Below are 16,336 nucleotides of genomic sequence, written 5' to 3'. Positions count from 1 at the left end.
AGATTGGGGAAAGTTATTGGTTATTGGTTTTCAATGCTTCTCTCTCCCTTTATCTAGGATTGCAAACCTCTACTTCTTGACAATATACACTTTAGTGGAGTCAAAGATAGGCTCATCGTGATGAATGTGGCTGAAAAGCATAGAGGGAACTATACTTGTCATGCATCCTACACATACTTGGGCAAGCAATATCCTATTACCCGGGTAATAGAATTTATTACTCTAGGTGAGTCATAGCTCCAGCCCTAAAAGGTTTAGATCTGGGAAGGCCCAGAGACTATGATTCTAATACTACTTTCATTATCCATGAAGAAACCAAATCCAAGACGACCTCAATGATACCACAAAAGTCACATGGCTTTAGTTTTGTTTTTTTGTTACTAAATACTATGTAATGTTTTTCCATTCCTGCTTCAGATGTAGTTCTAATTAAATAGAGACATTATGAGCTGTGTTTTCCAACTGATTTAAGAGGGTTGTTCTTTGGCATGGCTAAAAATGGTTCTTACTGAAAGCTCTGGGGCTCCCTCTGGCTGGTATATGGGAATGTTCTGAGAGCCTGCACCTGGGGAATCTCAGTGAGTCTCAGTGTCTAGCAGCAAGCATCGGTGTGGACACTAATGAGCTTTGGAATAAGTCACATTTCCAGAATCTACCTCCTGTTCATTCTGTGTTAGGTGTTAACCTCTCTAACCCTGTTTCCTCTTCTGTAACAAGATGATGCAATCTCCCAAGGTTATTGGGAAGACTAGAGATATGGGGTACACGAAACTTGTGTACCTGGTGCAAAGAAATGCTTGGTGCAAAACAGCTATGCAATTAATAGGTGTAGGATGATTGTTCTTGTTAATTTTCTTGTGTCTTTCAATTCTGCGTTAACCATGTTTCATATTGAAAACTATATCACAGCAAAATGAAACAAAATGCACAAATTGCCAGGGGATAGTCAGAATGCTCAAACTTTTTGTAAATATTGAGATTTGGTAAGATTTATGTAATAAAATAAGAGTTATTCCAATCAGAACTTTTTTGCAGGTTATAGGGGTGACTATTAGTAGTTATGCTGGGACAACAGGTATAAATTGGGACTATCCCAAGCAAACTCAGAATATGATCACCCTATAAATAGCTTCACTTTTCCAGTTATATAATACTTTATTTTCCTAAAAATATTTTTATTAAATAAAAGTTAATTCCTTGCCATGGTCCCACAGGCATCAGTGAATCCCAATTTTCAATGGTCTTTGTATCAAACCATGTTCTTGAGTTTTTAGCAGCCTGTCATTGGGTAGCTCTGGTCTGTCTTTCCTGAAACATAGTAACCTAACCAGCAAGTAGAACTTGAGAGAGAACTGGGCACTGGGGACTATTTAAGCTAGGTTAAGTGTTTTTTTTTTTTTTTTTTTTTTTTTGAGATGGAGTCTCGCTCTGTCACCCAGGCTGGAGTGCAGTGGTGCGATCTCCGCTCACTGCAAGCTCTGCCTCCCGGGTTCATGCCATTCTTCTGCCTCAGCCTCCCGAGTAGCTGGAACTACAGGCGGCCGCCACCACGCCCGGCTAATTTTTTTGTATTTTTAGTAGAGATGGGGTTTCACCGTGTTAGCCAGGATGGTCTCGATCTCCTGACCTCGTGATCCGCCCACCTCTGCCTCCTGAAGTGCTGGGATTACAGGTGTGAGCCACCGCGCCCGGCCAGGTTAAGTTTGTTTTTGATATTCTCTGTTTCCTTTTCTGATCCCATTTGTAGAAACAATATACTCTACTCGGAGTGAGGTAATATTTTGTTTTCTTCCCAAGGCCCACACCAGTGATGCCTAGCACTTTTTGTTCACTCAAGGATTCAAAAATATTTATTGAGCATTTACTATGTTTCAGGAACTGTAATAGGTATACATTAGGGAAAAAAACAGAGAATATCCTACCTTCATGGTGTTCACTTTTTTTTTGATTGGGGGAATACCGAGTGCTCAATTTTATAGTTTCTCATAGTTTCTTCATGGCCACAGATAAACCCCTGAAACCAATCTCTTCATAAATAAGTCAGATTAATTTCTGGGGCTCCTTGATACTTTTTTGCCTATTTTAATAAATTACAGCATTATTCCATAACCCTGTAGTTCTCACTATTGGGTCATTAACACAGTCATTAAATGCAAGCAGGTCTAGTATTGACTAGCCCTTCTGGCCAATAACACCCAATTCAAGGAAGTGACTTTCCACTACTCTCGCCTTTGCTGACATGCTTTCACTTAAGAGAGGCATTTGTCTGGGGACCCAGGGTCCTGGTGATGTGTGTGTTTTTCAGTAGCACCCCACTGTGTGGATTCGGAAGGTCTAGCTCTGCCCCGGGATTCACAGTGTGCTGTGGCCTCTGCCTCAGCTTTCTTCCTTCACTTTCTGCCTCCTGTCTCCTGGCATATGTGCTTTGAACACTTGATGGAATATCTGGCCAGAAGTCATTTAGTATGTTTTGCTAAGTGTTGTCGTCACTTGAGATTCTGATCTATAAGAGACTGACAAACCTTATGGATGTTTTTCTTTCAGAGGAAAACAAACCCACAAGGCCTGTGATTGTGAGCCCAGCTAATGAGACAATGGAAGTAGACTTGGGTAAGTGGGCTTTAGTGAGGGTATGCTGGAATCGGTTTTTTTTTTTTTTTAAACGTAAGAGTAAGATAAATTGTATCTTTACTATATATAATCTAAGCCATTTACTGTATAAATCTATAAATGGAGGGAAAGTGACACAAATTATATCTTAATTTTTTGTATTTCTTGCCTGTATGGCAAACATCTTGCCATGTCTGATATCTCCAGCCCTACTTTTCTGTGGACACTTACTACCATGAAAACACCAACCAGACACCAAGGTCAAAAGGCCTAGGAACCAGCAATGCCATTGACTGGTACAGGATTGGATTTCTTTCTTTTTTTTTTTTTCACAGAGTTAAAATATTTAATGACAAAATTAGGGTTTGCTGTAAAAGTGAATCAATACAGTAGGTGTTACTTATCTCTGAATTAAACAAAAATTATATTTGACATCTTAAAGAACTTCTGAAGAATTGATCATTGTACGACAGACATCAGCAGTGTTACAATTTCAGGACTGGATTTCTCATGACCAGATCCAAGCTTTGAGTCGGAAGAGTAAGGCTACAGGCCCCAAAGATGGTAGTCATTCTAGAAAAGTACTTTTCCAAGTTAGTGAACATTTTTTATTCAAGAGTAAAAAAAGAACCCCACAAGCATCTAGCTCTGCACTGTTTAGTGCAGTAGTTACTAGGCACATGGAGTTATGGACATGTAAAATTAAATTAAGTCAATTGATTCATTTAGTTAAATTAAAAATTAGTTCCTCTGTCACATTAGCCATATTTCAAGGGCTTAATAGCCACATGTGACAAGTGACTACTGTACAGACAAGCACGAATATAGAACATTTCCATCATCACTGAAAGTTCTATTGGAAACCACTGATCAAGAGAGAAAAAGTGGTTCTTTGTGTCAGAGGACCCAAAATAGGCTGGCCTTGGAATTGTCTTCTGTAATAGTAACTGCATGACAGCAGTCAAGAACCATACAGAGGTTAGAAGGTATATGCTTGTGATCTGTGAATTCTGTATTTGGCCAATTCTGTACTTGTTATTTATGGTGGAAGGTGGTAGAAAGACATTCTTAGACAGAAACAAAAATGTCAAAACTCAAAATTAAATATGGGCCAATAGGCTCTAGAACAATGTTTCTCAACCATCTTTTTTGTTTTAAATTGTTCCCCTTTAGAGTCTGAAAAGTCTTCTTCCACCTAATTCTCTTTCCTGTCTTTAAATTTCAGTACTACAGTTATCTTTTATATTTGCTGATATACTGTGGCCCTTTGGAGTACCACAAACCATGTAATATCTAAGGTTTTCTTGCCTCTTCCCCAAGAACCAGTTTTTGCCCTACTGGCCACAGTCCCTGTTGAAAATGCCTGCCCTAGAAGTGTGTAATTGAGAGCTCTGATGCCTAGGCTGCATTGATCTCTCAATCTACAAAAAAACCTTCAAATTAGGAAATAATTATTTTAATGTATTATATTGACAATGGATCAGAAGCATATAGTACCCCGTCATAGGATTATCCTGAAGGGTGTTAAATAGGCAATAAGATCCAATACCATTACTCCTAAAATGACTTAGAAAAATAGGAATTGAGAGATATTTCCTTAACTTAATAAATAACATCAATGCAAGCCAATAGTCACTAATATTCTTCATGGTGAAATACTATAGACCTTCTCACTAAAGCCAAGAGCAAGACAAAGATGCCCATGTAACCACTATTACTGAGCACAGTCTAGAAGTGCCTACTAATGCAATTGAAGGAAAAAAACAAGGTATGCTTACCACAAGGGAAAAAAGACATTTTTATTATTGTTTCCTGATCATACCAATCCCAAGAAAATTCCCGGGAAAAACTAGAATTAATTCTATATAAATTAGTCAGATGATAAATTAACATTTAGAATTAATATTCGAAAATATAAGACTTGTTTAGCAATAACCAGCTAGAAAACATAATAGGAAACAAATGCCATTTGCACCAGTAAATGTCTTAGAAGTGTCCATAAAATATCTTAGAAAAATTTTGAAAATATGTGGAATTTATAAGAGAGGAAAAAACTAAAAAAACCAAAACCCTGAATATTAATCTCAGAAAAACTGAAATTTAAAGCATGCATCCAGCCAGGCGTGGTGGCTCAAGCCTGTAATTCCAGCACTTTGGTAGGCCAAGGTGGACAGATCACTTGAGGCCAGGTGTTTGAGACCAGCCTGGCCAAGATGTTGAAACACCGTCTCTACTAAAAATACAAAAATTAGCTGGGTGTGGTGGTACACACCTGTAGTTCCAGCTGCTCAAGAGGCTGAGGCATGAGAGTCACTTGAACCCAGGAGGAGAAGGTTACAGTGAGCCGAGATTGTGCCACTGCACTTCCAGCCTGAGTGACAGAGCGAGACTGTGTCTCATTTTTAAAAATGGAATTAAATAATGGATAGAGGGATAACAGTTTTTAAAAAGGAAGGCCGATGAGCACCAAGCTAATGAAAAGCATGTTGATTCACCGTGAATTCAAGAAATGTAGATGAAAACTTAAGTGACATTTTCTTCTCTCAAAAGGCAACGTCTAACCAAAAACACTTGTTATCTGGTGGTTTTGGGGAAAATCGTGCTCACATACACTATTGGAGAGAGGGTAGACTGACACAGCCTCACTAAAGAGAGGGGTTAGCTTTTAAAATATGTTTCTTTAATTCAATCTTGCTTCTAGATTTTAATACTTCAGGATGTGTACAAATAAGGCTATTCATTAAAATATTAATCATAATAGTGAAAAATTAGGAAATTGTGTTCATCAATAGGAAATAGTTAATCATAGTGTATATGTATTATGGAATGCTAAGCAGCCATGACAGAGTCTATTTTGGAAGACAAATCATGTGGGCCCAAATTCCCAATCCACAGTAATTACAAAATAGTAGGCAAAAAGACCCCATTTCAAAAACTGCACATGTTCACAGAGAAGATAAGGAATGAGACGCATAAGGTTACTAATGGTGGTTTTCTCTGGGTGGTGGGTTTAGGGTAATTTTCCTTTTTCTTTGTGCATTTCTATATTTAAAATTTTAATTCAATAGCCATTTATTAATCTAGATAGATCAGAAAAAATCAATTAATGTTAAGATTAAAAATACATTCTTTGCAGGATCCCAGATACAATTGATCTGTAATGTCACCGGCCAGTTGAGTGACATTGCTTACTGGAAGTGGAATGGGTCAGTAATTGATGAAGATGACCCAGTGCTAGGGGAAGACTATTACAGGTATGTATGCTAAGAGTTATTCACATTTTGATGTTAAATCCCACGTGATATTTTATATAACCTTGTCGGTTTAGTTTAAAAGCAAGTGTTAGTTGCTCCTAACCTTTGCTGCCTTTTTTTTTTTTTTTTTTTTGCTAAGCTAAGTAGAATTTATAAGATCTTGTACATTTAAGGTAAAAAATACTTGTCATTGTGGTGCAAATTACAGACCACTTAGAAGCCTTTCTCTTACGTTATACATGTTGCAACATTTCAACGAAGCAATTATCTTTCATTATTCTTCATATTCCTCAAGTAGCTTAGAAGAGACTCATTAATGAGCTCAAGAATCAGGCAATCCACTGCTCTTGAAAGCCTCTACTGGTTTCCTACTGCTCATCTATGGGACAAGGATCTCCTGGCTTCCCATGACCTCTCCTTCACAACACCTGCAAAGCACTTTGTCATCTGCCCCAATCTCCTCTTGTTTAGTGTCTCCTCTGTGCCTCATGGAGAACACAATGCATTTGTCTACATTTTTCTTCTTGGAAGTGGTAATTTTTTTGCTTTCTCTGCTACTGAGCCTGTTACTGACAGTGGTCTTGGGGTTATAAAATCTCAGATTAGTGTTGCCAGCAGTCTGAATGTTGTGACTGTGATTGGGCAGGGTGATTATTTCAGTGGCAATTTTGTCACAAATAAGGAAATACACAGGGTATACAGGTCTTATTTGTAGTTGATGCAATTAACTTACACAAGTTTATTTACTCTCTCTCTCGAATAGTGTGGAAAATCCTGCAAACAAAAGAAGGAGTACCCTCATCACAGTGCTTAATATATCGGAAATTGAAAGTAGATTTTATAAACATCCATTTACCTGTTTTGCCAAGAATACACATGGTATAGATGCAGCGTATATCCAGTTAATATATCCAGGTAAACAACAAACTAATTGAAATGCAATTTTGTTTTACTGTAGTAAGATTCCATGACTTTGAAGTTTGAAATGCCATTTCCTCTGCTTAGAACACTCTTCACTTCCTCATTACTTGGGTAACTTCTATTTCTCTTTTACTCTTCTGCTGAACTCTCTCTTCTTGGAAGCTTTTCTGTCCTGCTGCCTGCCCTTAACCCAGCTCTCGGCCCAAAGAGAGGAGGTTAGGGCCTCTGTATGTACTTCTGTAGCACCATATGTCACAGGATCTATGGTACTTAGTTTTCTATACTTAACTATAAATTCTGTGATGGTGGCAACCATTTATCTTAGTAATCATTCTATTTCCACAGCTAATGGCAAGTTAGGTCTGGTACATTGTGGGTACCCAATGAACTACATTGATGATGCATAGGGTAAGACTAAATATCCACTTTCAAAGAGGACATCAGAAGTCACTGGGTTTCATGAATTGGTATAATAAAACATAATATTGAAAGTATTTGTGAAACATTTTAAGGTAATTTGTGGTTTAATTAAACATAGGCTATTATAATTGCGTGCATGGAAGAATATCTGAAAGACTCTATAAATTAACTTCTATGTATGTTTAAATACTGGCAGCACACAAATAGAAACTACATTTAAAAGATAACATTTACGGTAGCATCAAAAATCATCAAATACTTAAGAATAAATCTAGCAAAAGCTGTTCAAAGCCTCTGTAATACAAACTAAAAAATATTGAGATAAATTAGAGAAGAACTAAATGGAAGGATATACAATGTTCATAGATTGAAAGACTCGATATTATGAAGATATCAGTTCTTCCCCAAATGAATCTATGGATTCCAAAAAATTTCTATCAAAATCTCAGCAGTATTTGTGCAAGTGAGAGTCAGTGTTTGTATGGGTGTGTTTTTGTGGACACCTGTAAAAGTCATAGGGAACTGTAAAGGACCAAGTATAGTCATGGTGGTCTTAAATAAGAAAAATAAATCTGGAGGATTATTACTACAGACATCATGATCTTGTATGAAGCGACAGTACTTAAGACCGTAAGTGTGAACTATCATTTGGGCCAGCTGGATATTTGTCTGGAAAATGGTATAACTTGATTTCTGTTTTATATCCAAATCATTTAAGTTGGAAAAGTAAATAAAGCTTTTAGATTCCCTTTTCTGGATGCTTACATGGTTCCTGATATTTAGAGGGTACTTTCTTTTTCTTCCCTCTTTCCTCTTCTCTAGCCCCCTCCCCATCACCTACTCCATCTGCTCCCCAGCTTCCTCTTTAATTATTGGATAACAAAGTAGAGAAGGAGGCCAGGAGAATGTGGAAATGTGAAACTTCCCTAAGCCTCCACCTTATTCGCTTTCCACCAGTCTTTAACTTTACCCAATGGACTCTCTGACCTCAGGGAACTTTTGTAGGCTTTTGAGTGATTTTAACTTTTCCCTGTTTTACTGTGGAATGCTCTATCCTGTGGTCTTTGGTATTTTTTTCCATGTTATTGTATATTATGCTATTTAGGTAGAAACTTCATAGAATGCACCTTAGTTTTATCATTGCTTTGTACATTAGTATCCATTACAAAGTGATAATAATGAATGAGTTAATACTGTCTGAATGCAGGCCATTCCCAGATATGGGCTCTCTGAGACGAAGATATTTAATTTGCTGTGCTCAAAGTTTTAATTCTTTTTGGTTCTAATATTTTTTCTCCTTTTTTTTTCTTTTTGCTATAGTCACTAATTTCCAGAAGCACATGATTGGTATATGTGTCACGTTGACAGTCATAATTGTGTGTTCTGTTTTCATCTATAAAATCTTCAAGATTGACATTGTGCTTTGGTACAGGGATTCCTGCTATGATTTTCTCCCAATAAAAGGTATAATTTTGTATTCCATGCAGTATTTCTTGTTGGAGATAAGGGATAGTTAGGAGATGTAGAAGATGACTAAGAGGGTTTTTACTAAGAGGGTTTCTAAAATGAAAAGTGGCATATACAAGAATACTAGTTATTCTTACACAGAATTATAGTTTTGTAACTCATTAGGCTGAATATCATTGTTTTCTAAGTTCCTGCCTCAACATTCATATTGGTAGAATAAACAGGTATTTAGAGCATCTGTTTATAAATTCAGTTATGCACAAGCCATTGGGAGGCCTTGCTCTGTGATGAATAGGACAGACAGAGATCATACCTTAATGAAAGAAATGAAATGACTAGATCTTCGTGCATCAGGGAGGTTCTCTCTCTCTCCTTTGTTTAAACTTTGTGAAAAAAAAAGGAATACCACAATATCTAAAAAAAAATGAATGGATAGAATTCAGGGCTGAGACCTCTGGGGAAGAAGATGAGGACAGGGAGACTTTAAGGATGGCTCTATACTAAGAGTATACGAGGCAGCCTCCAAATAGAAGAACAAATTTGCAGTAAAACACAAGAAATAGAAACCTTGTAAGAGATGAACACTTTTTAAAGGGATTATATTTTTGGTATTGCTGCTTCAGTCATGCCATTGTACAAAAAAAGATGAATAGTTCATTATGTAATGAATGTTTGTGATACTGACTTTACCAAATCTCTTATTTTTGCCTTGTGGTTCTAAATACATTATGTTTTTCCTTTAGCTTCAGATGGAAAGACCTATGACGCATATATACTGTATCCAAAGACCGTTGGGGAAGGGTCTACCTCTGACTGTGATATTTTTGTGTTTAAAGTCTTGCCTGAGGTCTTGGAAAAACAGTGTGGATATAAGCTGTTCATTTATGGAAGGGATGACTACGTTGGGGAAGGTATGTGTGTAATGGAACAGAGTAAAGGCTTATTGTTGTAAAACTACTTAGTAAAATGTGGATTCCATCTTTCTAGAAGATCGTGGCATAGGGGTATATGTTTCACAATTTTAAGAACCTCTTCAGAAGTGTATGATGATTTTTACATTTATTAAATGCATTTACTTCTCTCATATTTTGTCAGAGCAATAATTAAGTGATTTTCATTTAGTTTTGAAAAACTTAATGACTAGTTATACCCAACAGTTGCTTTACAACTGATACAATTAAACAGGAGTGGTAGAGATCAAATGATTGAATAATAAGTTTTTAAAATTCCAACAAAGTTTTCTGAGTTCTAAATGAAATATTTGTCTTTTGAGGGCCAATTTTTGAGTTAGTCTATAAAATGGGAGGTTTGCAGTGGCTCATGCCTTTTATCTCAGTACAACCCTGGGAGGCCAGGGTGAGAGGGTCGCTTGAGCCTAGGAGTTTGAGGCTGCAGTGATCCAAGATCACGCCACTGCGCTCCAGTGTGAGCAACAGAACAAGAGCCTGTCTCTTAAAATTAATTAATTAAAAACATGGGAAACTCCTTTAATTTTAAGTAAGGCAAGAAAAAGGCGTTAGGAGCCATACGGTTGTGAAAAGCCTTGTGTGGCTTTGGTTCAGGAGAGAATGATGATAAATAGAATTTTACTTACTATATTGTGCTTCCTGTTTTTCAGACATTGTTGAGGTCATTAATGAAAACGTAAAGAAAAGCAGAAGACTGATTATCATTTTAGTCAGAGAAACATCAGGCTTCAGCTGGCTGGGTGGTTCATCTGAAGAGCAAATAGCCATGTATAATGCTCTTGTTCAGGATGGAATTAAAGTTGTCCTGCTTGAGCTGGAGAAAATCCAAGACTATGAGAAAATGCCAGAATCAATTAAATTCATTAAGCAGAAACATGGGGCTATCCGCTGGTCAGGGGACTTTACACAGGGACCACAGTCTGCAAAGACAAGGTTCTGGAAGAATGTCAGGTACCACATGCCAGTCCAGCGACGGTCACCTTCATCTAAACACCAGTTACTGTCACCAGCCACTAAGGAGAAACTGCAAAGAGAGGCTCACGTGCCTCTCGGGTAGCATGGAGAAGTTGCCAAGAGTTCTTTAGGTGCCTCCTGTCTTATGGCGTTGCAGGCCAGGTTGTGCCTCATGCTGACTTGCAGAGTTCATGGAATGTAACTGTATCATCCTTTATCCCTGAGGTCACCTGGAATCAGATTAATAAGGGAATAAGCCATGACGTCAATAGCAGGCCAGGGCACTTCAGAGTAGAGGGCTTGGGAAGATCTTTTAAAAAGGCAGTAGGCCCGGTGTGGTGGCTCACGCCTATAATCCCAGCACTTTGGGAGGCTGAAGTGGGTGGATCACCAGAGGTCAGGAGTTCGAGACCAGCCCAGCCAACATGGCAAAACCCCATCTCTACTAAAAATACAAAAATGAGCTAGGCATGGTGGCGCACGCCTGTAATCCCAGCTACACCTGAGGCTGAGGCAGGAGAATTGCTTGAACCGGGGAGACGGAGGTTGCAGTGAGCCGAGTTCGGGCCACTGCACTCTAGCCTGGCAACAGAGCAAGACTCCGTCTCAAAAAAAGGGCAATAAATGCCCTCTCTGAATGTTTGAACTGCCAAGAAAAGGCATGGAGACAGCAAACTAGAAGAAAGGGCAAGAAGGAAATAGCCACCGTCTACAGATGGCTTTGTTAAGTCATCCACAGCCCAAGGGCGGGGCTATGCCTCGTCTGGGGACCCTGTAGAGTCACTGACCCTGGAGCAGCTCTCCTGAGAGGTGCTGCAGGCAAAGTGAGACTGACACCTCACTGAGGAAGGGAGACATATTCTTGGAGAACTTTCCATCTGCTTGTATTTTCCATACACATCCCCAGCCAGAAGTTAGTGTCCGAAGACCGAATTTTATTTTACAGAGCTTGAAAACTCACTTCAATGAACAAAGGGATTCTCCAGGATTCCAAAGTTTTGAAATCATCTTAGCTTTCCACAGGAGGGAGAGAACTTAAAAAAGCAACAGTAGCAGGGAATTGATCCACTTCTTAATGCTTTCCTCCCTGGCATGACCATCCTGTCCTTTGTTATTATCCTGCATTTTACGTCTTTGGAGGGACAGCTCCCTAGTGGCTTCCTCCGTCTGCAATGTCCCTTGCACAGCCCACACATGAACCATCCTTCCCATGATGCCGCTCTTCTGTCATCCAGCTCCTGCTGAAGCACCTCCCGGGGGCTCCACCTGTTCAGGAGCTGAAGCCCATGCTTTCCCACCAGCATGTCACTCCCAGACCACCTCCCTGCCCTGTCCTCCAGCTTCCCCTCGCTGTCCCGCTGTGTGAATTCCCAGGTTGGCCTGGTGGCCATGTCACCTGCCCCCAGCACTCCTCTGTCTCTGCTCTTGCCTGCACCCTTCCTCCTCCTTTGCCTAGGAGGCCTTCTCGCATTTTCTCTAGCTGATCAGGATTTTACCAAAATTCAGAACATCCTCCAATTCCACAGTCTCCGGGAGACTTTCCCTAAGAGGCGACTTCCTCTCCAGCCTTCTCTCTATGGTCAGGCCCACTGCAGAGATGGCGGTGAGCACGTCAGGGAGGCTGGTCTCCCTCCAGCTGGAATTGCTGCTCTCTGAGGGAGAGGCTGTGGTGGCTGTCTCTGTCCCTCACTGCCTTCCAGGAGCAATTTGCACATGTAACATAGATTTATGTAATGCTTTATGTTAAAAAACATTCCCCAATTATCTTATTTAATTTTTGCAATTATTCTAATTTTATATAGAGAGAAAGTGACCTATTTTTTAAAAAAATCACACTCTAAGTTCTATTGAACCTAGGACTTGAGCCTCCATTTCTGGCTTCTAGTCTGGTGTTCTGAGTACTTGATTTCAGGTCAATAATGGTCCCCCCTCACTCCACACTGGCACGTTTGTGAGAAGAAATGACATTTTGCTAGGAAGTGACCGAGTCTAGGAATGCTTTTATTCAAGACACCAAATTCCAAACTTCTAAATGTTGGAATTTTCAAAAATTGTGTTTAGATTTTATGAAAAACTCTTCTACTTTCAATTCTTTCCCTAGAGGCAAACATTTCTTAAAATGTTTCATTTCCATTAAAAATGAAAGCCAAATTTATATGCCACTGATTGCAGGACACAAGCACAGTTTTAAGAGTTGTATGAACATAGAGAGGACTTTTGGTTTTTGTATTTCTTGTATTTAATATGGGTGAACACCAACTTTTATTTGGAATAATAATTTTCCTCCTAAACAAAAACACATTGAGTTTAAGTCTCTGACTCTTGCCTTTCCACCTGCTTTCTCCTGGGCCTGCTTTGCCTGCTTGAAGGAACAGTGCTGTTCTGGAGCTGCTGTTCCAACAGACAGGGCCTAGCTTTCATTTGGCACACAGACTACAGCCAGAAGCCCATGGAGCAGGGATGTCACGTCCTGAAAAGCCTGTTAGATGTTTTACAAATTTAATTTTGCAGATTATTTTAGTCTGTCATCCAGAAAATGTGTCAGCATGCATAGTGCCAAGAAAGCAAGCCAGTTTGGAAACTTAGGTTAGTGACAAAATTGGCCAGAGAGTGGGGGTGATGATGACCAAGAATTACAAGTAGAATGGCAGCTGGAATTTAAGGAGGGACAAGAATCAATGGATAAGCGTGGGTGGAGGAGGATCCAAACAGAAAAGTGCAAAGTCATTCCCCATCTTCCAAGGGTTGAATTCTGGAGGAAGAAGACACATTCCTAGTTCCCCGTGAACTTCCTTTGACTTATTGTCCCCACTAAAACAAAACAAAAAACTTTTAATGCCTTCCACATTAATTAGATTTTCTTGCAGTTTTTTAATGGCATTTTTTAAAAGATGCCCTAAGTGTTGAAGAAGAGTTTGCAAATGCAACAAAATATTTAATTACCGGTTGTTAAAACTGGTTTAGCACAATTTATATTTTCCCTCTCTTGCCTTTCTTATTTGCAATAAAAGGTATTGAGCCATTTTTTAAATGACATTTTTGATAAATTATGTTTGTACTAGTTAATGATGAAGGAGTTTTTTTAACCTGTTTATATAATTTTGCAGCAGAAGCCAAATTTTTTGTATATTAAAGCACCAAATTCATGTACAGCATGCATCACGGATCAATAGACTGTACTTATTTTCCAATAAAATTTTCAAATTTTGTACTGTTATCCTTGAGAATCTGTTCTTTGTCCAGTCCACAGCTTACCTGCACATTTGCACATTCCCAGGCCTCAACAAGGTGAGGAGACCTTCTGCAGAGTCCTTCCTGTTGCGGGGAAGCAGGTGGGGAGGAGCTGGAGGAGGGGAGGGGAGTGGAGGTCAGAGGCTATTGGCTTAACAGTGAGCCCTAACTCCCTTCTTCTAGCTAAACTCTACTCCCTCTGCTCACTTGCTTCTAAAATGGATTAAAATGTGAGCCTTATCATTAACTGTTTATTAACTTCTTATCAATTTACTATTAACTTATCACTTTACCTGTCCAAAAAATGATAAAGGGAATATTTGTATAGACTTTTATGTTTTACAAAGGGCTTTTATTTATTTTTTCCTTTGACCCAGAAGGTGGGCAAAATTGGTGAACTTGCTGTCCAAAATGCATGCTCTAAAGCTTGTTAACTCTGATGGTCAGAGATGACGCCCAGTCAGTGCCTCCTTCTTACCTCACAGCAATGCTAAGGGGCAGGTGACTCTCTCAGTACCTGGGGAGAAGGGGCAGGTGGCAGGTTGGCTTAGAGTCTGAGTCCACTATGAACACTGCCTCCACCAGCTACCTGGAGTGAAACCTTAGGCAAAGTATTTGAGCCTCAATTTACTCATTATATAGGTATAATATCTAACTCATAGAGTTAAGATTAAAAAGATTAAATATATTATGACAAGCCTAGTGCTTAGCATAAAGCAGGTTCTCAGAAAATGGTTGCTTTGTTAGTAGCAATTCTATGAATTGCTTATCTGAAGCCCTATTAGAATCTGCAAATGGAAGGGGTAGAGAGGACTTATAAATTAGAAATGACAATTGACACTAAGGACAAAGTACACAATGTCAAACTGAAGTTGTGTAACCACAGAGGCCAGGAGCCCTGTCCAGCCCACAGCCCCTCCACTGGCCCCCAACCTGAAAGAATGTTTCTCACTGGAAGAGTTCAGGGAGTTTTGCACCACATTTTGGTTATGATACCAGTTAATGTGCAAACCATTAGGAAAATCAGTGCTAACCACCATTTAAAAGTCACACTTTTTCCTCTCTTTATCAGATAACTTTTCCGCAGTAAATGCAAAATAGATTTTTAGGGAGTCTCTGGAATTATTTTACAACAGGAATGCCATCTGGTGGAAAAAGACCTGGGACTAAATTCCCGCACTGTCACAGCTTTGAAACCACAACAAAGCACCTGGTTGTATGGAACCCCCATTTTCTCATGTGTAAAACAGGACTTCCTATGTTACAAGATGTTTATATGTAGAAAGTCTCTGTCCAGTATATGGGATAGAATCTCAAAATATATTTTCTTAGTTTTATCACTTGATGAGTACAGATAAAACAAAAAACTTATTCATCCAAAATGTATATTTTTCAAATTCTAGGGTTTTAGGTGTGTGCGGGGGTTGGAGAGTGATATAATGCTGGTGTTAACTTTTTAAAATGATCACAGCTGCTACTTAATCCCATTTTAGCAAGTCAGGATCTGGTTTAGCATTTTTAATACAGTACGTTCCCCAAGTAGTAATTGAAGGACTTCTAAGTATAAATACCATGCGATTATAAAATCAGAGATTTCCTCCAGCTTATTTGTCAAAAGAAAATCTTTTCGCCTTTGACGTGAGGCTCTGGGAGTGTGGTGAGGTTGGCTTAGCGTGCAGGGTATAGGGAGCGTAGCAGGTGGGGAAGAATGTGGATTGGGCTGGAAGGGAAAAATTGTTCCTCTGTTACTAAAATAAAATACATGAATGAATCACCATCATGGCAATAATTCATAAAATGGAGTACACATGAAAAAATGTATGTGGGAAGACAGAGGAAAGGGATAATTTTTTGATGTGATAACATTCATTTTACAACCAAAGATTGTGTGTGTGTGTGTGTGGGGGGGCGGGGTGTTTAAATTTTAAGGAGAGGAAGAGTTACAGGAATAGGTGGTACTATTTAAAACGAGTATTAATCATTCAAAACAAAAACATGCTCATCTTACCACATGCCGCTCAGGTTTCTTCTGAAGAAGGCTTGGCTGCTCAAAGTACGTAAATCATACCTCTACCTTAAATCTGAGCCCCAAACATTAGCACAGCAGTCTCTCAAAATTTGCAGCTGTTAGACCAGTTGAGCCTGTACCACCTGACTCTAGACTCATAGGAGGCTGTTGACATCTCTAAAGCTGTGTTCAACCAGTTGAGAGATTAATTTACCTACAGGGTGAAGTTGATGAAGCTTGTTTTTCTTAGAACCTTTGACCTGGAAGTGATCCCAAGTGTCATTTGGTTTCTGCTTCCGGGTCTGGGAAGGCTGCAATGATACCATTCTACAGTGTTCATTGGTTTTCCTGTCAATCTACACGTCCTGAGGATGAGATTCCTTAGGCTTCTTTAGTGAAAGGGTATTGCATGTTTCACAGCCTGTGTGGGGACCCACTCCTGCTTTGGTTCATGTAGTTAATCCTTCCCTGGCTAACACTGCATTTTCCCTCCTCAGCCATGT

At 39.2% G+C, this 16,336-nt stretch overlaps 1 protein-coding gene and 1 long non-coding RNA gene across 12 annotated transcripts in view; one reads left to right on the top strand and one right to left on the bottom strand.

Annotated features, from left to right (window-relative positions):
• Positions 1-13,811, top strand: part of IL1R1 (interleukin 1 receptor type 1) — a 115,648-nt gene extending 101,837 nt beyond the window's left edge. For all 11 annotated transcript variants that reach the window (XM_063594718.1, XM_063594720.1, XM_034952058.4 and 8 more), the window contains 7 exons: positions 58-226; positions 2,545-2,610; positions 5,747-5,864; positions 6,628-6,779; positions 8,526-8,669; positions 9,416-9,583; positions 10,291-13,811. In XM_063594718.1, the coding sequence (XP_063450788.1) occupies positions 58-226; positions 2,545-2,610; positions 5,747-5,864; positions 6,628-6,779; positions 8,526-8,669; positions 9,416-9,583; positions 10,291-10,697 (1,224 nt within the window). In that variant the 3' untranslated portion in view covers positions 10,698-13,811. The remainder of the gene's footprint in view (positions 1-57; positions 227-2,544; positions 2,611-5,746; positions 5,865-6,627; positions 6,780-8,525; positions 8,670-9,415; positions 9,584-10,290) is intronic.
• Positions 10,689-16,195, bottom strand: LOC117978803 (uncharacterized). Its single transcript, XR_004669484.3, has 3 exons — positions 15,834-16,195; positions 13,850-13,937; positions 10,689-10,824 (listed from the first exon to the last, which is right to left on the bottom strand). It is a non-coding gene; the product is annotated as an uncharacterized LOC117978803 (long non-coding RNA).
• Positions 16,196-16,336: the final 141 nt, after the last annotated feature.

This window comes from Pan paniscus, chromosome 12 (assembly GCF_029289425.2).
Source record: "Pan paniscus chromosome 12, NHGRI_mPanPan1-v2.0_pri, whole genome shotgun sequence".
Taxonomy (NCBI): domain Eukaryota; kingdom Metazoa; phylum Chordata; class Mammalia; order Primates; family Hominidae; genus Pan; species Pan paniscus.
The sequence above is the reverse complement of the archived record's forward strand: the minus strand, read 5'-3'. Positions and strand labels throughout refer to the sequence as shown.